The sequence below is a fragment of the Takifugu rubripes genome, chromosome 20, assembly GCF_901000725.2.
Source record: "Takifugu rubripes chromosome 20, fTakRub1.2, whole genome shotgun sequence".
In the NCBI taxonomy this organism is placed as follows: Eukaryota; Metazoa; Chordata; class Actinopteri; order Tetraodontiformes; family Tetraodontidae; genus Takifugu; species Takifugu rubripes.
Genome location: NC_042304.1, coordinates 14,209,186 through 14,236,049, shown reverse-complemented (window position 1 = coordinate 14,236,049; position 26,864 = coordinate 14,209,186). Strand labels below are relative to the sequence as shown.

Here is a 26,864-nt window from a genome sequence, read left to right as displayed (position 1 = left end):
CAGAACATGTTCTCCATTGTTTTTCTCTCCTTTTTCCCTTGACTTTGGTCCTCCTCTTCCCCCACCCCTCCTGTTCCCTACATCAGGGTTGCAATAACAGGAGATCAGTGTTCCAATGAAAGCCACTAATCAACAATAACCTTCATTTAAAATGTAATCTGATATTAACCACAAGCGCCCTTTTCGTAAATTGGATTTCGCGTTTGAAGGACAAGGCGCAGGGGGGGTGGTGGGTCAGCTCTGGCCTGCGAGGCTAAACTCCTCATTTACATCAGAAAAGTCTGATAAAGGACACAAACGATCAGATTAAATTTGCACAGAGAGCTTTCTCTTTATGTCAATGGCTGTCTCATGTATAGAACATTATTACGTGGGGGTCCTGAAACATTTACGGCCTGAAACACAAGCACCTTTTCATTCCTTATGTCCGTTTTCCTCACGGACGTAGATAATCCTAGATGCTCACAGACTCCTCCACTTCCGTGTATTTGATGTATCCATGCTTGGCTCAGACGACAATGTACGCAACCCTCCTCAGACCGCGTTTGAATGCATATGCGCATGAAGTGGGGCATACATATGAAATATCTGTCTTCAGGCTTCAAACGTGAGGTTCTTAAGTGGGTGCATGCTGCATAAAGCCACTTTTTATTTACATTTTCCCCTCCCACATATATACACAGTGTACGGGGATAATTAGCATCACCGTGGTGATGTGAGCGACTGTGGCTACACGTGAAAAAGCTCACATGCCTGTCCTAAAAGCAATTTGTCGTGATGTCATCTTGTCAAATGTCTTGGTTTCATTTCATTTCAAGGTTTAAAACTGAAAAAAATTGGTATTTCTTGCATGTTCGTGGGGGACAATATGGAGGTCAAACACTGAAACCATGAAGTGAACAATATACTGGACTCATTAAAGAGTATGCTATCAGAGGCACTTCAGCACATTCATGAGCATTAGCTTACAGCATAACCTGGGGAAATTTACATTCCACACCCCATGTTTGTTTCCTTTTTTGTGTTTTTTTCCACGCTACGCATGTCTGCGCTGGGTCGTAGAGATGTTTCCGGTTGAATAAGTCCGTCGTCTTTAAGCCTCCGGGTCAGAAAAAGCCCTAATTTGATCAGATTCCTACCCATCGACCCTGACGTGCGTTCTGGGTGCTTCCTGTGTGAAGTCAAAGTCGCCGCGGCATCTCCCCCCACTCCTTCGAAGTAATAAACATTTACTGTTCTCAAGCAGCCACTTACCAATTTATGGGGCAACTTCACGGCTGAAACATGAATTTAATTATCCTATTTTACTGACGATGGCTGTTATAGACCGCCTGTTAGTTTAGGTTTGACTGATGATGTGACCAAGAGCCTTCAGACCCATTTCATATTTTTTCACAAACCTTTTCATTCCGTCACATTTGCAGAGATTAACCCTTTGGTTTGAGTCTGATAACCACAAAAACATCACTGTGCTGATGTCTCCTGGGAATCCCTTTGATTTTCTCCCTCATAATAATCAATGAGCGTTGGTATGTGTCTGTGTCAGTCCGGCTGGTGTTAAAGTCACTGACAAACAGTGCTTTTCTGAGCTCCACGCGCCCGTGACAAGTCTCTTCCACTTCTGGTTAGGAGCTGTTTTGAATTGCAGGATGTGTGCGCGACAGGAGCGGCGCTAAACGAATGTTCTGACCTCTGGAGCAGCTAAACTTCTTCAATCACACTTTCTGAACTTCATGAAAGGCTGAATATCCCTCAGAATGAAGTAGTAATCACTCAAACCATTCGGTGAAATATGGTGATGAGGTAGCTCAAAGAGAAGCCTTTTACATCTACAGCAGTTAGCTGCAGTTAGCATTTGCATATCCTCTAAGGAACTACTGGTTAAATATCTTATGACTCCTGGCGTCACAATAGTCTTCCCACAAGCGTTAGAGGCCTCTTCGTGGAATAGACTTCTTATCCCGTTGATTTCAGCTCAGTGGGAATGGTGACACACTGATTAAGGCAATTAGGAAACTCTGCTGTGGATCCCACAGGATTCCACCAATCTTCGGAGCGTCCATTATCCCTTTCTTACATTCGTCACGTAACGGAACCCCGACGGCTGCAGCGTCACGTTTCCATGTCCGCTCCCTTCATACCTACACGGAGCACGGCTAGAAGGAGGGTTAAGGATTTTTGTCATGACCGACATCGGCCGTGGTTCCCGTTGTTCCTGCTCGCTTATATGAGGTCGTTTGTTCGGCAGCTGACCCTGCAGCTGACTCCGCCTACCTCGCGTATTGGCCCTGAAACGGTCACTTACCAAATTACATCCTTTTAACCCGGCTGTCAGTCAGACACTTACTGGACTCAACCCCCCAGGGACAGTCTTCTGTGTCTGTGACAGCACCCCCTCCCTCGCTGCTCTACACAGATAGAAGGAATAAAGTGGCTTTTACGCTCCGTGGGCTATTTATTCTCAATCACTTGCACTAAAATTATTGAAACAGAGAAATTAAAGATGAGTGCATCTGAGAATAGCCAAATCCTACTGGATCTATAGGTCAGTGAAAGCAGCCTTCTTGGCTTACAGGAAATCTTGTTGCATCATAAATGTGTGTAAGTAATGAGAGCTGGGATCTGAGGTCGATCAGTGTGTGTTTGAGGTTGGCGTGTTGCGGTTGAGACACACACGGCAAAAAATATGATGTATTAGAAGTGTGTATTCTGTCCCTGTGTGAATCCCGTGGGCTCCACATATACGAAGCACGGCCTTCTGCTCTGTAATGGGCTTTTACCAAAAGGGACTATTTTATCACATTGATGCAACATCAGAGTGTGTGTGTGTGTGTGTGTGTGTGTGTCTGTGTGTGTGTGTGTGTGTGTGTTTGAGGGGGTAGGCGTTTGCAACAGTGAAGCCCTCAAAGTATATGAATATGGTTTTATTGATGTTACTATGTTATAGTCAGAGCCTTTTGTCCTGTTTCCTTTGTGTTTTTCTTTGTGTTTTCTTGGCTTTGTGTCTTCCTGAGATTTTTCTTGCCTCTCTGTGTGTGTCATTGTGGGCCTTGTTTACTCGCCGCGTGTCCAAGTGAAATCGATTCTGTCTACAAGATAACCAAGTTATCAAACTGTTTCATTGACTGTTTGTCCCTTCTCTCTGTCTCTCACCTCCTCCCGTCTCCTCGCTCATTTCCTCCCCAAATCCATTTCCCAACTCCTTCCTCTTCATCGGCATCCCCCTCCCCACCACCACTCCCATCCCAGGCCGACAGACCTGTCCACCTGAGAAGTTCGACTGTGGGGGTCCCACCAGCAAGTGTGTCTCGTTGTCATGGCGATGCGATGGGGAGCGAGACTGTGAGAATGGAGCAGACGAGGAGCAGTGTGCTGCCGGTAGGTTTCACTTTCTCCTGAGAGAATAAAGCAGGTGAAATATGCAACATCGGGGTCGTTGGCAGGAGGTGACGGGAACCTTTAGTTTGTCTTTGACTTTTTATCGATATACAAATATTACAAGTGTTAAGGAAGCGCTTAATTTTCATTGTGTGTCAGTATCATGGAGCAGTGCTACTGTCACTGTAAAACTCAGTAGTAGCAGATTGTGTGTTTGTTTTTGTGAGTGTGTGTGTGTGTGTGTGTGTGTGTGTGTGTGTGTGTGTGTGTGTGTGTGTGAGAGAGAGTGAGAGATCTTTGTTAGCATAATGTTCTCATCATCCCTCAGGCACAGTGACATTCCCACATCTGCTGGAGGTGATGAACAATGCAGCGTCGTGCACATGCATGTATAATTAATGTGCTGCACACACACACACACACACACACACACACACACACACACACACACACACACACTATCCTCATAATCTTCCCACAATGTCCACAAGCTAAATTTTGTGAAACCATTTTTTCCACCGTTATCATCATAACATTCTATCTTTTTATGAAAGGTACAGGAAATAAATGTTAATTACTCCTATTCGATCGTTCTCTTTTAGATTTTGATGTATCTCATTGCAGTTTACGAGCTATTCATGATTAATGTAAAGGTCCTGGGCTTTCCTGCAGAAACTGAACATGCCGTGCATGTGCCTTGGTGATGCAAAGGGCTGAAATGTATACATTTGCCGCAGCTCCACCACATTTTACCAGCCACCCCCCTCCCTTCCCCTTCGTTCGTCTGTTTTCTTTGACTTTCCCCTCATTTATCTCCCCGTGTTGCTACCTTGTTGAGTGCACCACCATGACCGTCCTGCTGCCGTAGTAAAGCATCCTGAGCTTTGGTCCTGGTCACCTCTGACATCCCTCTCTTTGAAAAGAGTGTTTTCTCTCCTCTCTGGTCCATCCCAGCCACCTTTTTCATTCCTTTTTATAGGTTCAGCGTATTGATGTTGGGGTCACTCAGACAACATCTGTTTCCTGTCTTTATCTTGGACCCCTTCGACCTTCTCTTAATAAATCCCTTCAAACTTCACGATAACTGATTTCCTGCTTCAGCGTTGCTATAAAAGCCCACAGAGATCTGCTTCAGGCCCAGCGTCCATCTTGTTGGATCAAAATCATCCTATTTTGGTCTGGTGCTAAAAATGGGAAACACTTTGGAATAAATACTTACTTTAGTTACACATTTTCTAAAATACTGATCTTGAAATTTTGGCTTTATTTTGAATCGCGCATCTTAAACTGCTGTGACCTTGACTTGACCATGAAAAGGGAATTGAAAAAAAAATTCTGCAAAAATATTTTAAATGTGTTGCTGCAAAAAAAAAAAAAAATAGATTTGACTTTAGAACAGTAAAATTCCCCCCAAAACCTGGTAAAGGGTCTCAGCACAGCAGCTACAATTGGGGACGAGATCGGAAGAGGAGATCTGAAGAACAGGTTACCTAATTGGCTTCGTAGGAACTTTAATTCAAGTTGACGTGAAAGTGCTTCTTCAGACACAAAGACGCCTGCAGCTGCAGGCTTTAGGTTGGTCTTGGGGTAAAAAAGTACCTCTAATGCTGTTTGGTTCCAGACCCGGAGAAAACTCATGGCCCATTTGTAAGGACTTGACAATCTGTCGAGAATCTGTTTCCTGGAAAGCGCTTTGTTTCCCACCACTTCCTGAACGCACCGGCTCCCTGCTGTCAGCTGCCCAGCCTCTGGTGCAGGCTGCACTCAGAGGGGCTCCGGTGGGCCCCGGGGACCTGTTGCTCTTTTCATATCAAACTGTGCTACAGCGCTACATTCCAGCAAGATGCTGGCAGCTCGATACCCACCGGGGAGGCGCTATTTGGTGTTTCATAGCAGGGCATGAAGGCTCGGGAGTGCGCATGTGTGTCGGGGTGTGTTGTTTGTGCAGAGGGGGGAGCAGATACCTCACTGCTGTTCTGTAGATATGAAGTAATTTACTCTAATATTTGATAATAGATCCAAATGGCTGAATAAGAGTCCACCCACGAGCCATCAGGTGTGCGAGCGTGAACCTTTGCATACGCACTGCTGTGGCTTCTTTTATCTTCAACTAGGTTTCCAGCAGAAGACGCGACTGCACGGTAACCCCCCCCCCCCCACACACATCTCGTAGTTCCTTCCCATTACATCCTCCTTCATTTATAATCCTTTGACTCCTCTCACCGTGTGCGTAGGTGTCATGTAATGGCGCCCTCATGCTCGAACAGGCTCGCCGCGCCACCACGGGCGTTTCTGATTCTTGTAGAGACGGGAGGCTGGTTCCTTACAACCAGCTCGTCCTCTTGTTGCTGTTTTGCTCCAACTTTGCTCTGTACCTGTGGAAACAATGAACTCAGAGTATCTTTAATTCATGCACGTCTCTTCATTCGTTCTCAAAGACCTACAAACGCTGTAATGTCGTTACGGTCGTTTGGTTTGGCTGACATCACATCTGCCAGCTCTCTTTTCTTTCTCGTCAACGTTGACGTAAAATAGAACCTTTACTCTAATGAAAACGTTGTTTTTCTTTTGCCAAACCTGGTAAAAATATTGTCAGAGATGAGCAAAAATAATACCGCAGCGCATTTTCGTGTTTCTTTTTCAGATTTACTCTGCAGAGATCGTCTATCTATGCTAAATAGCTAATGAGCTGCTATTTATAGCACGTTCAATGCATTTATTTCAGTATTTAGACAAATGTTTATTTTCCATACACCTTTGACACACATCTACACTTTGGCTATGTTGATTAACTACAATTAAACCACTTACTTCCATTTTTCTCAGCTAATTTTCCCAGGTAATTGCAAAGTTGTTCTCCATGTAAATTTCCTCAGGCGATGGTCTTTAATGTGGCAGACGAGGACACGAGGTTGAATTTTACAGCTAAAAAAAAATAAAAAAACAAGGTTTTGGTCATACAAATGGTAGTAACGGCATTATTTAGCATCTATTGCGAAAATACAGACTGCATGTACGTATTCTGTGTGTGTGTGTGTGTGTGTGGGGGGGGGTAATATATGACTGTTGTGTGTGTTCAATGTGGGGGCAGATTTAGAGTCTCTGGGGTGAGCTGTTATTGCATTAAATGGCTAATTTGGAGTGAAATATCACATTATGAGCGCCGCTTCCCTCCTGCTTCACCTGTCCAGCATAAATCTGCAGCCCGCTGAACTCCGGGACTGGACTTCCTTCAGCACATTTCATCCACTGCAGCTGCTCTCCAGGCGGTTAAAAGCTGATATTGAGTTTATGTGCACGTGTGTGTGTTTGTAGGTGTGTGTGTGTTTGTCATCACGAAAGAGAAGGAATTTCCCAGGTGGACAGCAGCCTAACAGGAGCCGTTTTTCAGGGATATTTGTGTGTTTTTTGCTGTTACACATCTTCAGTGACGTCACAGGAAAAATCGGAAAACCCGGAAAACCACGACCACCCGTTCAATGACCTGTAAGGAAATAACAGCATTCACCTTAAGGAATGCACCGATTCTATGACGACACGTTTAGTTTTAGGAAACACAATATAAAACAAGGAGGAGAAAGATCCGCAGTCGAACCTCCGAGTCTACGTTCGGAGGAATTGGGAAAATCCAGGAATCTTTCGTGAGGCTTTAAAAATCTCTGACGAGCTAAAGTGCAGCTCGTTGACATTCAATTTGTGCTCTGAGTAATGACAACATTTAAGGCTTCGGTTTCACGGGCGCGTTAAAGCGTTTGACTTTCCATTACGAGGAGATTTTCAGCTTCCGTGAGGGAAGCTGCAAACCTGATCATTTCATTCCGAGTTCTGTGAGGTCATTTAGGCTTCCTGCCCCCGTGCAAACACAACACCAATGCCACTGAAGTGATATACAGTATCTTGGCTCGGATCCTGGTCAATCCCATTTGGGCCGTGCTTTAAATTCCTGCCTTCTGTTTAGAAGTCGCTGCTAAATGTATTCAGAATTCCATCTCCCTCTTTACTGTCCGAGGATTCCATTAAGGACAGAGGACGGTTTTTATTGCAGGCTGAGGACCGACTGTTGCTCAGCCGTTGGTGAGTGTGTCTGCGGCTGTCGGAGCCTCCAAATGTGCTGAAACTTGAAACAGACTTTTTGATTCTTCTGGGATGAAATTCAGATCAGGGAATATTTTTTTTGTCTGACTTCACAAACACACACAAACACACACTTGTACTTACGTAATGCGTGAAGTGTTTCCCAGCTTTTACACCAACCTAAGCCCAATTCTAACCTCAACCTTAAAACCAGGTCTTAACCCCTCAAAATGTCCTCACTTTGCTAGTAGAATGCAGATTTGGTACTCAGAAGAGCACACACACACAGACACACACGCAGGGCAATTCTGTCCAGCCTGCTAAATGTTTCATTATGTCCTTCTCTTCCCTCTTCTCGTCCTTGTCTTTCTTCCACTCTGTTTAATCTCCTACAGAACAGCACATTTCTGCACCTGCACCTGCGTCTGACGGGGAAAATGGTGCCTGTTACCCTGCAAATGCTGCCATAACTAAAAAAAAAAGAAAAGAATCAGATTCAGGGATCAATTTGTGAATCAAACTCCTGTAGTCATTTCAGGATTCTGCAGTTTGAAACCGCCACCCTGTAATTGTGCAACGCTGCTTTTACGTTCGAAGCTGTGTTATTTTTAATCTGCCGTAGGTGTGGAGGCGTTGGAGAAGTGGATCATAATTCATTAGTGGGACCTTAACAGAGAGCGTGTTTTCCTAGAGCTGTGCTCCTTCTGATAATTCTTAAGCTCATGCTTCAGTTTTATGAAAAATAGCATCAAATTTGATAAATATACACTGTCTACATCAGGCTTCTGGTCCAGACGCTCCCTTAAAAATGGTGCATTTTAAGATATAACAATAGTTGCTCCTGCACATTTGCTTTGGTATGGTGATGGTCCTGCCTTCTGGTAGCTCATTTAGTGGGAACTGGGAGGTACAGCTCATGGAATGACTCCTTTTGCTCTTGTTGGGAACCAGCAGAAGTGCTGGGAAGACCCCCAGACGGCTGCTGTGCTCAGCTGCTCGTGAAAATAAGGTTTTTAGACAGCGAGCAGTCGCTCTGCTCAGCCCACTGATGGTAACTCTGAATGCCAGTGTGGTTTTTAATGGTCATTTATTGAACTGATTTTCTATTTCCCTCTTGCTTTTCTGGAATTTGTGTTTTGTTTCATCCCAGCAACCTTATAAATATACAGTAGGTGATGATTTGGGTGTAGTGTTTGAATCAACAATCTGTCCCCTCCTGTGTCGGGCTTCAGTTTCTGCTTAAATCGTCTCATGTCGTGAAAAATATTCTCCTGCGCACCTGGTAAAGCGAGGCTAGCCAGCAGTGCACACGCGTGGTTGGACGTGCGGGCGCAGGTGTAAACGCCTCCGCGCCACGGCTCGCTGGCTCACATGTGAGGCCGGAGTTGCATCGGACTCAAGGCTGCGGAAACACGAATCTCTGTAATTAGTACAGAAGGTATACAGGCACCACTCAGCCCAAGCTACAGCTGCAGGCAGCTTATTTCCATCACTGCTGCTATATTAGGCATAGAGGCCACCAAACACGGGGAAATGTTTGACTTGGTACATCGCAGAGCCAGTAATCCACAGTTTGCTAACTTTGTGACTAGCTAGCCAAACTAGCCCTGTTCGGAGAGCTTCAGTCTGTAACTTCAGTTTGACTGATGTTCATGTAGACATGTGTGTGTGCATCTGTTTGAGTGTGTTCTGTAATGATTGTGTTCGGATCGGTCAGAGGGATCATTTGTCCTCCAGGCCAAGGTCAATGACCTGTGGCGCTATCGCTCTATTCTATCTATTAACTGTCCAACGGGGGATCTGAGGGATGGTTGGATGAAACAAAGGTGCGATGCAGAGTTAAACACACTCACGTGCGGGTGACTTAGGTCACTGTGGAGCTGTAATCACCTTTAGATTACTGATGGCCAATTTAAACTTGTAATTAGTGGACTGCACCACTGTCCAGACCCAGATTTAGAATACAAGTATATTGAATCCAAGATATTTTCAGTGGAGTTTCTGAAGATAATTAACATCCTTGTCAACTTTGAGCGTTTTTCTTCTGACTTTACTTGTCTGACATTCCAGGGATATGTCCTTTATGATAAATAAAATAAAAATGCCATTTTCTTATCAACTCTGCCATTGAAGCAGCTTTACCCACCGGGCTCCCCTGAGCACGTCTGCGCTCCGGATCACTTTTGTTCCGCTGCCACGACATCACACTCACCGAGTGACTGACGGAAACCTCCTTGGTAGGTGTCGGCTGATGCGCGGTGAGGTTAAGGAAGTGTCGAGGGAACGGTTTTGTGGAGAGCCGAGGGCCTCTTGTGCTCTGTGTCGACTTTGAGGAAAGTTCTCAGAGACGATTAACTTTATTCCGGACTGAGGAAATTCTGTTAACTCTTCGGTTTCAGTATTATTTGTGTCTCGTTAGGAAATAACAAGCAATTGATGTGGATATTCATGCCCCAGTGCTACGCCAGTTTCAGTTGATGACAAGACCGATAGCCTCATTTCTGTAAACTTTTATAGGGGGAAAAAATTGTCCAATGTTGGGGAAAAAATGCACTAAAACTGTTGTCCCACCACCAAGGCATGTGCCAGTGATGATGTTTACACAGTCCTGTTAATTAAATTACTTGGATATGAGTGTGACGTGATTAGCATGCTAGCACTAATAGCTTGCAGGGAATCCAGTAGCTTATTATCATAATGAGTCCCTTTGGCACACTGTGTGGGTGTGTGGAGGGGTGGGGGTGGAATTAACTGAGCACTTCTGTCAGTCACACCGAGAGTTAGCGATTAACAAGTTGGTTGTATTGTAGAAAATATTAATCTATTGGGTTTGTCCGACCTACCTGGGTTTATTTAATGTCCCAAACGACGAGAAGAAAACGCGCCGCTTACCATCACGTTCACGCGATGTGTGAAAGAAAGAATCCGAAATGCTCTGAAAATGGCACACATCCGGTCTCCACAGGCATTCCTGCGGTAACATTTGCTCGCAGGCAGCAACGTGCACCTGCATCTGTGCTCATAACACACCTGCTTCCTGCACCGCTTCAAATGAGCTGGGTTGGTTTGTAGCAGTTGACGCATGCTGATATTGAACACATGCTGATAAGAGTCTATTACCAAGTCATTAATAACTGTGTATCTTTTTTGGTGCTCTTTCCCAGTTTGATGGTTCCCGCTCCTCATTAGTGTCGACATACATCCGCTTGACTTCAGATCACGCTCCTTTACCAAAAGGCAATAACTCAAGAGCACGCTCACATGAACTGGAATTACCCTTTGCTTATTAACGCCAACGCTGGAACTCAAATGTTTTCTGTGTTTCTTCATCTCCAGCTAGAACGAAGATGTCAGATTCCTTCTCCCCCAAGGAGCTGGAATATATTCAGCTAACTCCGCCTGGGCTCCACAAACATTGTCTTCAGCTGACATTCCACCTGGCTAACTTGTCTCCATCCTCCTATAGATGGCAAGGCCTGCCCCTCCACCGATTTCCAGTGTCGTAACGGGAAGTGCGTGGCGCCGATCTTCGTCTGCGACGGCGACGACGACTGCGACGACGGCAGCGACGAAGAGAAGTGCTCGGCTCCGACCTGCGGCCAGCACGAGTTCCGCTGCAACGACTCGGAGTGCATCCCCACGCTGTGGAGCTGCGACGGCGACCCGGACTGCAAGGACAAGTCGGACGAGTCCATGGAACGCTGCAGCCGCAGGACGGAGCCCAAGAAACCTCGCTGCCCCGTGGGCGAGTTCCAGTGCGGCAGTGGGGAGTGCGTCCACATGAACTGGAAGTGCGACGGAGACGCCGACTGCAAGGATAAGTCGGATGAGGCGAACTGTCGTAAGTGTGCGGCGAATCGGCATCAAAGGGGCTTTTCCTTCTTTAATCGGCACAAATATAGCCGATGCAGTTGCTACGGCAACCTCGGGACCACCTTTTCAATCTCCAAAGAGTGACCTTGATGTCCAGAACGCTGTCTCAAAGCTGAATTCCACCGCAGTGTTCGTTACAACAATGGGAATTTTCCTGAAATTGGAAAAAGGTTTTTAATTTGCTTTTGTTAAATTGTAATAAACACCATAAAGTAAGTGTAGAACAGTAACCAGATATTCCTCGTGGCTCCACGCTGCTCCCGTTCTCCTTATGTGGTGCTCCCCAAAACCTTTGAGGGCTAATGTTATCGGGATTATTAAAGAGTAAGTTGCTATGCAACCATGTCACTTGTGGAAACGCGACAGGGAGCGAATGCGTGCGTGCGTGCGTGTGTGTGTGTGTGTGTGTGTGTGTGTGTCAGTCTAGCTCCATCACAAGAGACCCCCATCTGTTCTGCTCTTCACACACCCACTCACCACTTTTGAAGATGGCAGCAGCTTCACACATAGAATGTGACATGAATCCACACCAGACACGTGTGGAGAGACCCACCGCGTGTTAACGTGCGTTTACAGCGACATTTTCATACCAAACGCTCGTCCCACTCGTGTGTAAACACCTAAAAATGAAAGAAAAAGTTATTATTTTAATCAGGAGACATCCAGAGATTTTCATCTGCACAGATTAAACGACTGGTGTGATCTTTCCATGTCGTTCTCAGTTCCTATGGTTCCTCTCTTAAACAGTTTAAAATGGGCAAATGTAGATTACCTTGTTCCAATGCCAAAATTAAATAGCATTACTTGCATTTTATTACGTACGTTACCACATTCTGTACATCCTGATTGCTTACAGCCTTTTTTCTGTGCTTGATATTAGAGTAATTACCTGAGAGAGCGCAGGAGGGCGATTACATAATTACATGATATCACGACTCCGACACGAGACAGATGCAGGTATTCGGGCCGGCGTTCATTAGATTGTGAATACAAGCGGCTGTAATTGTTTGGGAGCGATGCATCATTTTAATGGAGATTAGAAATGCGGGCGTCATCGCACATCTCCGGGTCGTGCGCTCCTCCTCGGATCGTCCTGTTGATATGATTTCCCACATATTTGAGACATCTATCTCAGTGAGCGTGCGTCATAACTCAGATGTGCTGAGACCAGACACTGTGGGAACGCTGACGGGAGGTTAATTTGCTTGAGAAGCAGCCGAGGTTTATCTGCATTCATAAACACCTGCCGACGGCTGTCCGTTATTAGCTCCACTTGTGCTGGGATTTATCGTAATTAGCACGCTAATTCGCTGATTCCGGTGTCAGAATATGGTTATTTTTAATTCTTTGTCATTTTAATTCTTTCTCCCAGCGTCCGTTGACTTGACTGCCACGCCGGCGTGCTCACGTGGGCCGTGCATGTCCACTCATTTGGCGCGAAAACGGGCGGGTGCTGCGCGCCAGGTGTCTTTGTGGCTTCCGCTGCTATCGATCACGTCCGCCCGCGTTCCCTCGGCAGGGAACGGTCCAAAACCCAGCGCATGAATTATTAAACAGCCAGTTAAAAAGACGAATGAGTTAAATAAACCTGCCCTCCGCTGTTACAGAGAGCAGGAAAAAATGCCCCAACGCACCTCTGCAGTTCCTCCGTAGATCCGTGTACGTGGGATTTCCTCCGACAGTCGATAAAAACCCACATGATTTTCATTTCCGCCGGATTTTTCCCCTTTATAATCCAGAGTTTGGTTTGACTGATTACCGCTGGGTCGGAAAGGAAGCCTTTAGTTACACTGGTGTTTGCATCTTTACAGGAGCACTTTTGGGAACGGGATTAAATCCGATCAACTGCTCCTGGAAATGTGCCCCTAACTTTTTCCTTCTCCCTGGTGTCCCCCAGCTCTGCTGACATGTCGACCCGATGAGTTCCAGTGCGGTGACGGATCCTGCATCCACGGCACCAAACAGTGCAATAAGGTCCACGACTGTCCGGACTACAGCGACGAGGCCGGGTGTGTCAACGGTAGGAACCGGTTTGCTCTGCAACACTCAACACGTGCACGTCTTCTGAAGCTGTTTTGCTAACCCGGAGCAGCGAGCACAGCTTGCACTTCATCGACCATCGTATTTGATCACCCTTTAAAACAAAATCCCCAACTTTAACACCGCTCGCAGGAATCACTGGGGACGTGAAACAAAGTAGCACAGATGGTTGCGGTTGGCCGCGCTCGTTAAATCTGCCCATTGAGAGATCATTTTTAAGTTAATTTTGCTCTGCCAAAGGGAGAAGAACAGAGGAACAGAAGTGTAAATGAGCGTAATGACGAATTATTTAAGGCGTCGGCGTGTTTGCGAAATGCACATTTGCATGTGTTTGTTGTCGGCCAGCAGTCCAGATAAAACCTCAAGGACGCCAAACGACCTTCAGAACTGCAACCGGACTTATCTTGAAGGTGGTTTGAAATTCGTTTGTGAATCTGAAATTGAATTTTGGTCTTTTTTGTGTTCTCCAAAGGTCAAAGTGCACGTACATGCCTATACAGTGGAGCGCTGTATGTGCAGCGTTACAGGCGTCACTTAAAGGACAACCAAGTCATTTTTGGCAGCTTTAGGCTACCATAACTTAAAGAAAATCAACCAAATGCATTATTTAAAATGATCTCTACAAACTATAATCACCTTTTAAAATAATGAACCTCATTCTGTTTTAAAAATGCCCTTTTTCATTCTGTGTTATTTGTATCACCGAGGCAAACGTGAGATTTGGGACATTTCTGTTGTGTTTTGGCACCAGTGACAAAGTGCGAGGGGCTCAAAAAGTTCCGCTGCAAGAACGGGGAGTGTATCGACAGCAGCAGGGTGTGCGACAGCGTGAAGGACTGCAAGGACTGGTCCGATGAGCCCGGGAAGGAGTGCGGTGAGATCACTTCCCTTTCGCTTCTTTCTTTAAATCCGTCCGCACGCGAGGGTCGTTCCGCTCGCCCTCTCAGCAGCGATGTGTTCAGGCGCCATCAGCGGCCGGTAATGCGGGCGATCACTTCGCAAACGGAGCCCCATTTGATCAAGGCGGAGTAAATCACGCCATTTCTCAGCTGTCTTGTTATGATCAAAGGAATGTTTCTGTGCCCTCCGGAGCGATCTTAGCCGGGAGAACGTGACCTGACTGCATCACCGTGAGGAGAAGGTGTCTGCCTCGCGCCGCGGTTAATCAGCAGGCAGCTGCAACAGCGTTGAAGTCTTCCAGGGAAATTTAGGAGGAAGTTTAGGGATTTTCCATTTTAACCTTTATGATTAAAGACAAAGGAGGTTTTTTAGTGGAACCTGGATCTCTTCACTGAGAACTCCTGTTGTTTCCAGCCCATCATTCCATAGTAAATCTATGGCTAAAAGAGGAATAATGTGCTCCTGTTCAGTTTTGTAGGTGTCTATTTTGTGCTGTGTGACCGATCCATAACCGGTTGCTGTCTGTTTTATTATGAATTTACTATATTTGGTGGCAAATTTCAAACTATTTAGTGAAAATACTCTGTCCTTCGTCAGCCAGGCTCATCACCCCGGATTTCTGAACTCTCACAGCAGACTCTGAAGCCCCACAGCCTCAATTTTTAATTTATTCTGGTAATGAAGCAGCAGCGTTTGCCTTGTGCTGCGATCTCTCTCTGCCCCTGAAGGGTGATTTAAAGACAAAAACCTCCCCACAGAATGATGTGGACATGGAGGAAGCCTTAATGAGACCAATCTCAGTTCAAAATTAAAGAAACAGATGTCCCTGTTGGGGAGATGTTTGTTTCAGGTGTTTCTCCGTGTCCTCTAAAACTCTTTCTTTTGGAATGATGGTGCGTTGAGGGACACTAACTTATCCTGGCAGGATAATTAAAACCAAGCAGAGACACTTTCTTTGTGTTTCATGCAGGCTCAATTGTTCTGTTAAAAAAGGCTATCTGATTCACTTCTTCCTTCCCCCCCTCTCTTTTTGTGCCCGTCCTGTCTCCTGTCCCCTGTCCCCCGTCCTCTTTCCCCTCTTCCTGCAGGTATGAACGAATGCGAGGACAACAACGGCGGCTGCTCCCACATCTGCAGGGACCGAAGGATCGGTTACGAATGCGACTGCCCCGCCGGGTACAAACTCCTGGACAAAAAGACTTGTGGAGGTAAAGGAGAGAAACGATGTGTCTTCTGCTTTAAGTAAAGGCTCATATTAAATAAAAATATCACAACTTATGTACATGACGCTGAAAAGTTGCTTGAGGACACATGTTGCTGAACCATATTAAACCCATTAAATGGAGATCAATCTGGACCTCAAATGATGGACTTCCTGGAGAGATTAGCATCCTTTTGTGTAATTTTACGGTGACTTTTTGTCTCTCCGCCGTCACTCGATCCTCACGTCTCCTCTTCGGGTTCCAGACATCGACGAATGCGAGAACCCGGATGCCTGCAGCCAGATCTGCATCAACTACAAAGGAGATTATAAGTGCGAATGCTACGAAGGCTACGAGATGGACCCTGTCACCAAGACCTGCAAGGCTGTGGGTGAGTCGCCTGTTTTTATTCATACAGTCCTGCTGGTGATGGATGTTCCCCCTGAAATATATTCATGGGCACAAATGTACTTTAAAAAGAACCACACAGGACTTTTCTCACGCACACCCCAAACACGCCACCTTCCCATTCCAGCTGCCCTGTGGCGACTGGAAGTTCTCACGCTGTAAAATGGAAGAACTGCTCTGTATTCAGGACGCACGCAGCAATCGGAGCAAAGATAAATACGTCCCACATTTTTCTGCTGCATTCAGAAGTAAAAGTTTGCAGCCTCTGATGTGCCTGAAGTGTCGAGGGAAGGATGCCGTGAGGACGAACCTGCGCAACACAAACCTCGTAAACACTCGATCGGGAAGTTTAGCGTTCGAGGCGGCGCCGTCGTGTTTTGGCTTCAGAAACTGCAGAAAAGTGGATCCAGGAAAGATTTTTATAATACCGAGTATTTTTAATCGTCCTTCTGATTCTTCAACCGTTATTTTCTGGCATCACTGATGAAGTTTTGGTTTATTGCTGAGGAGCTTCTGCACCTGATGACCATAAAGCCACTAGTTTATCTCCAGTTACAGCTTTGAGGTGCATCTGCTTTGAATTCTTAGAGAATGATGAGGACTGGACTTCAGTGGCAGGAACGGGAGCCGTTTCGGTTTATTATGAATAATTGAGTTAATTTTGATGGTACAAAACTGCATATTTTAATCTGGATACCTGCAGACGCACACGTGGATTACTGTTATCTGCATTATTACCTTTTATGGGAGCAACATCCTTACCTGGACTGAACTGATTGAATTTGCAGCAAATTCATTTTTCCTTGTGGGTAAAGAGGGAGAAAAGTGTTGTTGGTGATTGCAGCCATCGGTCTTAGGTTGAGTCATTATAGGCTTAACTGGTCTGTTAATGAGCGGGTTTAATGGGTAAGACAGGACCTCACTCTCAAGGTAAGTAGCATAAAAACCATCATTGATTCCTTCATGTCTTTCCGTGGGAGTCTTTATTAGTGTTATGCAGGGCAAATGGGCCTTTTCAGGCTGCTGCTTTTATTATAGAGGGCAGTACAGGGGCATCAAGCAGCTGCAGAGGTATTTGTGCTCTCACAGGAACACTTGCAAAGTTAATGCGTAGGAGGTTCGTTTATTAATCTCGAGTCACAAATGGAGGGGTTGCAGTGACTTCAGTCCTATATGCAGATTCCCAAATGTGTGTTTTCAACCGCGCACGTTCATGACCGCAGCACTCCAACACACTCAGGACTCCAGTCACAGAGCGACGCACGGATTCATTTTTGGCCGAGGCACCAGAGTTCATCCAAAGGAACAATTTCTCTGTAATTGGCGGGCCCAGAGGAGTCTCACAGCCTGTGATCAGATGTGACAAGCTTCAGTAGCGTTTGCTCATATTGAAATTCAGGCTACAAATGTCAGGATGCTCCTTGCATGCAATAAACACATCACTCAAGTGTGCGGTTTTATTTCCACTCATTGTTATTTTGCTTTTTTTTTTTTATTTATGCCAGTTGGTGGGAAGTCAGGCACATTTAAGTAACAGCATTCCGGCCTCCTCAAACAATATTTGATTCGCTCAAGTCCCAACGGGAGGCTGTGTTGTATAAATCCAGACTGGCTATGCTAATTTAAAGTGAAGCCCATCTAAGCTGCTTTTGTATGATGTGGTAGCTGAACAAGTCCTTGCTGCGCACAAATTGCATTCTTTGTTTTGTGTCTACTTTTACTGTTGCGCAGTGCGAATTGCTGAGCGCTCGGGCTTGATTTTGCTGTGTAAATACACATCTTGGTATGCTACACGGGCTACAAATTCAAGATTAGCTGGGCAGCATGTGCCCGGACGTGTCTGAACCTGAAGGGTTCCTGTGTCCGTCTGTTATCGAGCAGGGTGGGTTCATGCACGACAAACTGTAGCAGCACGATTCATTAGAAAGGCTGAAGGACAACATCATTTACAAAGAGAACCGCGGCCTGATTGGCTAATAAGGTGGGCGACTGAGAGTTTTGGCAGCATTTTTAGGTGCTTTTAGGAAAACAGGCAAATGTAGCTGCAGTGAACAGTTGACTGACGTGTTCTTCAAGGAAGCGAAAAAACCTTTGTTGGATTATGTAGACAGCAGCGCGACAGAGGACGTGGGAGATGTGAGAGCATGGGAAATGCTACAGAAACAACCATCAGCTAGCTGATTAAACAGCACAGGCTGTCAAAAAGATGGAGAGGAAATGCCCGTAGACGCTTTCTTTCGCTCTTGTTTGTTTCTCTTGTCTCTCGCTCTTCCCTGCATCATCGCCATCACACCGTGGGCTCATCCAAGTGCCAGGAGCGGTTTTTTGCCATATTTGACAGTTTGAGCACACAGTTTTCAAAATGGTTTAAAGCCCTGGTCACCACGATATTTAAACTAAGTTCGAAATGTGTACATGGTACAAGTGTCAATTAGAAGAAAATACAGTATTTTCTTGGAATCTGGTCTCCCCCCTGCTGAAAACATCAAGTCTTTTATAGCAGGAGAAGCAGAAGGATGGAAGGACTTTTTTCACCCCTCGGCACAAATTGTTGGCAGTTTTCTCTTTCTGTTTCACGCTGACGGTCATTTTGTACAATGTCCTGTGAAGTATGAGTTAATGAGGATGTCTCACCTGAACCTATGTGGGTTCAGTCATAAAATCATCCTAATGATGTGATCCAGCATCTTTTATCACAGCTGCCGCACATCCCCTTTACCCTGCAGGATCTCTGACCTTTTGCTTCCCTTTATGTGGCATTATTTTCTGTTACTTTGCATATCACAACACGCTTTGATCTGAGGCAAATGGATGCTCTCGCAGCATCTGGCAGCTTCTTCCCGCTCTGTATTTGTCTTTTCCACTGCATTATCTTAATTGGCTGCTGTGGCAGCACAGCCCCAGACTGGTGGTTCCGATTTAAATGAATCTAACGGACTGGTCTTATTAGGAAATCTAGCTGCTGGACTCTTTTTAGCCGAGATAATCTCACACTTTTTGATGACATGTCTAGTAGCGAAGCCAGAAGGAAATAGAAAGTGTTGCCGGGTTGAGAGAAGCTGCACAAGCTGTCTTTTAAAGAGTCCGACTCTGTCAATTTAAACAATTCTCTCTCCCTCAGCAGGTGATGGTTACGAGCCAAGTAGAGAAAAATGATTGCATCCCAACAGTAGATATATTTTCCTTGTGCGTGTGTGACTGTGGGTGGTGTGTGTGTGTGTGTGTGTGTGTGTGTTCTCGTACTTGCTACAATGGAGTTAGGGTTCAGAGTTAGGTAATGCATTATGCCCACGGCGGTCCTCACAAAGATAGTAGTACAAAGGTGTGTGTGTGATAAAAAGCGAAGGAGAGGAAGATGTAAAACATGTCCAACGGATGGCGATTCGCACAAGGATGCAAAGTGAGTCGGGCAGGCAGATCGAAACCCAGGGGTCAATAAAATAAATGAAGCGCATCATTTTTATTTTTTTTATACTGCAATTATTGTAATGCCAGAGACACCCTCACCTTGAGCAGGCTGCAAAAAACCCACCCATGCTACCGATGTGACAGCAAACACCACGCGCCTGAGGAACATACTCCTGACGAGGTGTTTGGCTAAAAATAGAAACATTTGTCACACTAGTTTTGGAGCTACCTGATCCACCGACACGCTCTTGCCTCCTCAAGCAGCAAGGCAGCTCATAAATTGCCTTTTATTTCCATCCAGGACATAATTGTGTGAATAATTAATTGGATGACAAAAACGCTGAGCTGAAAAGGACGTGCAGGCATAATGGTGAATGAGTCTGTCCAGAATATATTTCCCTGTTAAATGGTCTATTTGGATGATTTATTTATGCTCACATCATCAGAAATGCACGCTTTTAGGTTTTGGAACAGGAGAAATGAACCGCGAGATGTCTTAATTCATAAGTTAAGTCAAGCTTTAAGTGGCCCTCTATGGAATAATCATTTTAGAAAATCAACATTTTAAAAGGAGCTGTATTAAAACCTATTAGTGGACGTGTAGAGGAAAGCAGGGCGCAGGCAACAGCGTGAAAAGGTGAATCCATGCGACATGATGACACATGGCTGCACGGAATTATTTGAAATCGCTCTGCCAGCGAGTCAATCTGACCTTGTCTCCTTGGGAACGGTGTCAACTACATATCGGCGACGACGCAGACCTGCGTGACCTTTGAACCGCAGCTCGACGGGCACTTCCGTCGAGGTCGGGCACGACCGCACGCCTGTGATCGAGCGAGCATATTAAACATGACTCGTATGTCTTTACATAATGAAAGGTTAACGCCCGTCAAGCCGTTTCCCATTTCGACAAGAACAATCCTGGGTTGTGACCTTGGAATCTTTACTTTCTCCATCAGGAAAAAGTCCGTACCTGATGTTCACCAACCGCCACGAGATCCGACGCATTGATCTGCTGAAGAGCGAGTACACGCAGGTGGTTCCTATGCTGAAGAACGCTGTGGCTCTGGACGTCGACGTGTCCACCAACAAGATGTTTTGGTGTGATCTATATCACGGGAAGATATACAGGTAGGCCCAAAGCCGGGGTGCTCTGACATTCAAGGTCAGGCGGTGTTTTCCGAACCCGTTTGGGATCATCCGGCTTGCCTGGTTCAACCTGTCACACCTTCTGGCTGCGCGACGGGAACGCAGCCTGTGAGCGCGCGGGTGTGTGTGTCGGTTACCCCTGCGGGCCTGTGTCGTCTGTCTGGTAATTATTGAAAGGTGGAGGCGTTCGCCCTTCACGCAGATGTTGAGCGGGTCCGCATGTATCGAACGTGTGTGCGTCAGCATGATGGGTGGCAGGCAGAAGCTTTCTGTCTTTTCAGCATAACCATATGTTCTCTTCAATTTTACTGTCTCAATAATAACCACCATCATTCATCCCATCATGCACATCTGTACACACACACTCTCTCTCACACATTCACACACTCTCTCTCTCTCTCTCACACACACACACACACACACATCCTCACCTTTATATATTAGTGGTGACTTTGTAGTCATAATACAGTACCCAGCTCGCTGTCCTGCCTCTAACCATCCCAACTAAGATCCTCAACCCAAATCTAACCTCGAAACAATACTGCAACCCTCAAACAGTCCTTTTTGGTTGTGAGGACCAGCAAAATGACCCCACTTTTCAAACATGGCCCCATTTCGCTAGTAGAATGAGGGTTTTGCTTCTTGATATTCTGTAATTGTGAGGGGACACACACCCTGATTTCTCACTGAATCTCTTAAATGAGGTTGGCTTCACTGAGAGACATTATAATGTAGAAATAAGTAGCCTCAAAATGATGCGCGACTATGTTGATGATCAGATCTTATGGGTTCCTGCTGGTTCTGACATCAACAGTAGTGGAGCCAAATAAAGCTGCAGTGGGCTCAGTGGGCTTGGACTCACCTGTCTTTATTCCTCTGCCCCGTGTTGTTCTCTCTAATCCATTTATTGTGCTTTGCTTCGATGATTGCACCTTAGAAAGGGACACGATTAAAATGATCTGATTTGAATTACTGTATGTTAAAATCTGCGTTCACATTTTCTACTTAGAATAAATTTTAGGTTTATTAGGATTTGTGGCTGCTAGTGTTGTTTCATTCTCACCTTCATTTTGACTAGTTCCCAAATACAATCCAGAATACTAAAAAAAAAAGCCTGGCAGACAGAACAGAAGCAGAAGATTATCTATCACGGGACGGTTGCAGACTTGGTCCAAACCGATGAAAATAGCAAACAGTTCAATTAGCGCCACAATCTGCTTCTAAGTTCCTGCCTCATCTATCTTTGACACGTCCCACATTTTCACCACATTTCTCTCTTTTAGCTCTGTTAAATCCGCTTTTTCATCCCGTTCAGCAGAAACCAAGATGTTGGCTTCATTTGCACCACCATATGGTGTTTTTATACATTCTACACGCATGCAGAACAACCACCAGTGTGTCATGTTTGGCATGTCGGCATCACTCCGCATTACATGCAGAGTTTGAGGGAACGGGTGACAAAAGGAGACAAGAATAGAGACAAAAAGACGTGTTTCTCTGCTGGCTGCTGGTAGAAAAAGCCCTTTTCATCCAGGGAGCTGTTGGTAGAGGTTGTGATGGAGGTGGAGCTTTCAGGAGCCCCTGACATCCCATCATCCAGAGTAAAGAACACCTGCTCCCCGCTATAACCACAATAGTTCATTTCAGTCTTTTTCCAGCTCGGAGCCCCAGCAAGTCTAACTTTTTTTGACGGATCGTCCTGATGTGACTATTTTCGGTGGCATAAATCAAACAGCACTGACAAGGCCCTCCTCCGCTTTCCACCAGCGCTTACATCAACAAGGCCGGCGATTCATCTCAGCAGGTGACGCTCGTCGACTTGCTGCACTCCCCCGAAGGCCTGGCCGTCGACTGGATCCACAAGAACATCTACTGGACTGACTCGGGCAACAAGAGCATCTCCGTTGCCTCGGGAGATGGCAGGAAGAGGAAGGTTCTGATCGCCACTGAGCTGAGCGAGCCGCGGGCCATCGCAGTGGATCCACACCAGGGGTGAGCTGCAGGGTCATGATGCTCGAGCTGGTAGATGGTGCAGCTCCATGTCGGTTCCAAAGAACCCTGTTTTTCCCCCCATTTATTTCTCAGTTTGATTTCTTCTCCAGTTGAAAGCTTTGTCTTTTTTTTTTAGAAACTGAAGTCTCTGTGTAAATCTTCCCACAGGTTTATGTACTGGTCAGACTGGGGCGGTCAAGCTAAAATTGAGAAATCCGGCCTGAATGGAGTGGATCGACAGGTCCTGGTGTCTGAACACATCGAGTGGCCCAACGGAATCACCCTTGGTAAGAAGAAAGAGAGAAATATGAACATATGGGGCTCAGTGGTCAGAAAACTACCAACGTCAGCCCAGAATCTGTTTCATAAAAAAGAGAAATGACACAATTTGTGTGAATACATCAGAAAGAAAGACTTGGTGACAGAATATAGCTGGGGAAAGAAGCCAAAGTGCTGGCCTATAAAAGCTGAGAGGAGAAAACGCAGAGTGGTGCTACAAACACTCGGAACTTAAAGCTCAGTTTGTGTCTGACTCTCATCAATCAGCCCAGTCAACCTGGGCCACGGCGCTATGAAGCCAGACGCTCGGCGCTGTCGATACCGACTCTCCCCCATTCAGCTGCCTTTACGACTATACCCTGTTCTCTTTGTGCTGCCTCTGAGCGGCAGACGTTGAATTCTCTAAATCTGTATGAAAACAAATTATGTTCCACGGTGAAAATAATTTTTTTAACAAATGGCAAGATTGCAGCTAAACTGCATGGAGAGCTTAACAAATGGCAAATGTGCTTTTGGGTCATTGATTTTTTTTTTCCACAGTTTGCCTCAGGAAGTGAGTCACAATGAAATGTGTTTTGTGTTTGCTTTCTGCTTTCTGTTTTCAAATTGTGGCGCTGCTTTTAGATTTCCTCTCAAAAATGTTGCTTTAAAAAAAGCTGATTTTTTTCAGCCTAATCGCAGCATTACTGTGATTGTTTGAACTGAACATCCGCTCTGTTGGGGACGGACACTTAATCAGGAGTCTTCAAACCCACAATCGCACCTGTGTGGTTCCTCCTGCCACAGAAGATTGATGGCGTGGCCACCGGTCCGTTAATGATCTCCTGGGATGACCTCTCACCCTTTCTCCCCTCCTCCAGACTTGTCAAACAAGCGTCTGTACTGGGTCGACTCAAAGTTGCATTTGCTGTCCAGCGTGGATCTGAACGGAGACAACCGCAAAGTGCTGCTGTCCTCCCATCATCACCTGGGACACCCCTTCGCTGTCACCGTCTTTGAGGTACGGAACCACATCATCGCTGCCCCTAACAGCTGCATTCAGTCAGCTTAACCCTCAGTTTCCATCAGCTGTAACTTAAAGGAAACAGGAAAATGTGACCTGGAACCAACTGTGGTGGTGCAGAGCATCAGGAAATTTGTCACTGGTGGTCGCTGGTGCGTCCCCCATGGTGCTGCGTGCACAGATCCTGACATTAAATGACAGCTCCAGCTCTTGTTCCTGCCGAGACTGTCTTCAGACGTTGCTTAAAAAAGAGAAGTGTGAGGTGCTGAAGAACTGATGAAGAGAAATCAAGTCCAGAGGAGAACAGCGGATGACTTAGTAGAAGCATTATCTTCTCGAAGGCTGACAAGGGCGAGTTACACTTAAGTGCGGCGCAATCGATGAAACTCATTTGAGTGTATTTAGGGGGAGTCGGTCCATCAAAGTCCATCAAGTATAGATGATGTGGAAGCTGCAGAGGATTGGAGGAGCACAGGGCGGGGATTGGGAGGAGAGAGGGAGCCAAAAATGTGAACACTGCGGTGTTTTTTTCTGCACGGCGTGATGATGAGAAACGAGGAAGAGAAAGGAACATTCATCATGTCTAGCTGTGTGTGTGTGTGTGTGTGTGTGTGTTTTTGTGTGTGTGCAGAGTGAAACAGAGTTTCAGACAGCCATGGAGGTTTCTCTTGAGATTAAAACAGTCGGTTTCTCTTTCTTGTTGTGATACAGATCCAATTTAAACTCCTTTTAGCAGATTGTCGTCGTCCCATCTGACTGAGATTTTGAAGTTTGCTGCATATTAGGCAGGTTATTAAGTTACCCCAAACCTTTCTGTTCATCTAATTATGCTTGTATCCTATCTGATTTTGGTGCCTTCTGAAATTGTCCCTTTTTGCATAAACACATTTTGTTGACATTTGGTCAAATAAAGAGGATAATCTGCAGATCAGTAATCTCATTTAATCTGACCGTTTTCACAAATATCCGGTAAATAAATCAGTTTATACCTTTGATATTCACTAATATTCAGCCTCTAAGCCTCTGAAAAGTTTGGCTAATACTTTATATAAAATCCCATCTTTGAGCACAGCAGCTATATAACTTGAAATTTTGGTGTCCTGTATGAAAATCCAAACTTGGAAAAAGACAGAGTTTGATAAATCCGATGTCAGCCCCCTGCCTCGACACAAGCCCGGAGGACACGGAGCCGGCAGAGAGTCATGTTGTCTTTCTCTCCGGCTTTAGTATCATTGCTTTTCTCTTTATCCCATCTGTGTTTGACTGGAGGGCAGAAAGGGAGGGAGATGGCTTTTGGAGGAATAAATAGAGAGTTGGTGAGGACTGAAAGAAGACAATGGACATAAACAGTAAAGGAGAAAGTAAATATTTTTCTGTCTTGCTGTGAACACCACCGGTGGATTAAGGGGGTTCTGACAGGCTCACACAGACACTCGGGTGCTTTATGTTCTGTTCTATTCAAGGACTCACCCAACTATAACTGTCACACACAGACCTATATTTGGTGCAGTCAGTGGATGATTGGATGTTTTATCCAGCCCACATCTGTATTATCTATGATGTGATACCGTAAAGTCAGAGCAAACAGAGTTTTGTTCAACAGCCGCACTCCAGACAGAACCTGGATCTAGTAGATGATTCATTAAGCACCTTGGTTCTTTGTAACAGTGAAAGCATCAAAGCCCCAGAAAGCTTTAAAAGAGGGTGACCTTTATTCCAGCCTTCATTCATGGTTTCCTTTTGTAACATATGCAAGAGGGATCCAGAGCTCAGCCGCCGTGTCAGTCAAAGGTTCACCTGAAGTCCTCGGTGGAATCATGACAGGTTCATCAACGTTTGACCCTAAAGCGACTCGATGGAGCCTCGTCGACACAAAGCCGTGTTCTCAGACCCACGCTGGTGTCTTTAAATATTCCAACAAGGGCCAATGGAGTCTCTGCTGTATGAAGCTTTAGGGGTTAAAGAGCGTGACCACCCAGGCAGGAAGGCGAAGCGAAACGGACCGAGAGATTCGCGCTTGATGACATTTTTTTCTGTCTTTGTTCAACAACACTCGCACCTGAGTCAAGGTTATCGGATTATTCATAGGACAAGATCCTGCGATAGGCAGCTGGGCATAGCAGATTAAAAAGTAGGTGAGAGAAGGTCAAATCTGAAAAACTGTAGGATGAGTAAACATGCATGCGTTTTCAGAGCACATGAAGGATATACATCTATCTGGATAGCTGAGAACGGCTGCATTTATGTCAATAAAAATGAAGAAAACCATAGCAATCGTTTCATATCTCATTTATCTTTGATTAAAAACTGAAATGAAGCCTCTCCTGATAACAAGAACTTCAACATTTCAACGATGAAGCTTTTTTTTGCTTGTTATTGAGTTAATTGGACCGTAACCTGGGCCGATTTCAACTTTGGCCAATTGAACACGAACATCCCAGGGCTGTTTTTCTTCCACCAGATAGTAATTAGATTCCCCCTTTTGATCCAAACCGATCTTCAAGAATTTCATGGGGGTCTGAGACGGAATTTGTGAATCTTTGATTGCAGAAGTGTGCGCGTTCATTTCTATGAAGCACTGTTACCACATTTACAAATGAGAATCGTGTGCTTGTTAGTAGAAATGGTGCAGTAAAACGTGCAAACGCCTGGATGGAATGTCAGTAGCCGTGAGCTGTTCTCATTTATTCGGAATTCTCCAGGATCGCCTGTACTGGACGGACGTGGAGGATGAAGCCATATACAGCGCCAACCGCCTGACGGGACACGATGTTGCAAAGGTGGCTGAGCATCTCAACAACCCTCTGGACCTGGTGGTGTTTCACGAACAGCGGCAGCCCAAAGGTGAGAGCCGCAGCAGCAGTCAACAAGGCCTTTTCTTCTTCTTCTCTCTGCAGTTAGCTCAAGCAGAAGGTAGAACTGCTTCTAGTGGAGTCACTATTTCTATAAAGCATCATATAGCATGTATGTAGAGCAGCTTTGATCTTCCTTTATCTCCCTTGTTGGTTTTTTTTCTGTTGAGAAATTAAAGCTAACATGTTTCTAACAATAAAAAGAAAAAAAAATCAGACACATTACAGAATTTTTCTCAGGCTAAATAAAGAAGCAGGTTGCGGTTGATATGAATCCCGATCAAATGTGACCTTTGACCCAGGCTC

At 45.5% G+C, this 26,864-nt stretch overlaps 1 protein-coding gene across 4 annotated transcripts in view; it reads left to right on the top strand.

Moving 5' to 3' along the window:
- lrp8 (low density lipoprotein receptor-related protein 8, apolipoprotein e receptor) overlaps positions 1 to 26,864 on the top strand; it is an 86,872-nt gene that overhangs the window by 48,448 nt on the left and 11,560 nt on the right. For all 4 annotated transcript variants that reach the window (XM_011615113.2, XM_011615111.2, XM_011615112.2 and 1 more), the window contains exons 4-14: positions 3,250 to 3,378; positions 10,919 to 11,293; positions 13,223 to 13,345; positions 14,117 to 14,239; positions 15,354 to 15,473; positions 15,733 to 15,858; positions 20,243 to 20,414; positions 22,200 to 22,424; positions 22,593 to 22,711; positions 23,564 to 23,703; positions 26,409 to 26,550. In XM_011615113.2, coding sequence (XP_011613415.2) covers positions 3,250 to 3,378; positions 10,919 to 11,293; positions 13,223 to 13,345; positions 14,117 to 14,239; positions 15,354 to 15,473; positions 15,733 to 15,858; positions 20,243 to 20,414; positions 22,200 to 22,424; positions 22,593 to 22,711; positions 23,564 to 23,703; positions 26,409 to 26,550 — 1,794 coding nt within the window. The remainder of the gene's footprint in view (positions 1 to 3,249; positions 3,379 to 10,918; positions 11,294 to 13,222; positions 13,346 to 14,116; positions 14,240 to 15,353; positions 15,474 to 15,732; positions 15,859 to 20,242; positions 20,415 to 22,199; positions 22,425 to 22,592; positions 22,712 to 23,563; positions 23,704 to 26,408; positions 26,551 to 26,864) is intronic.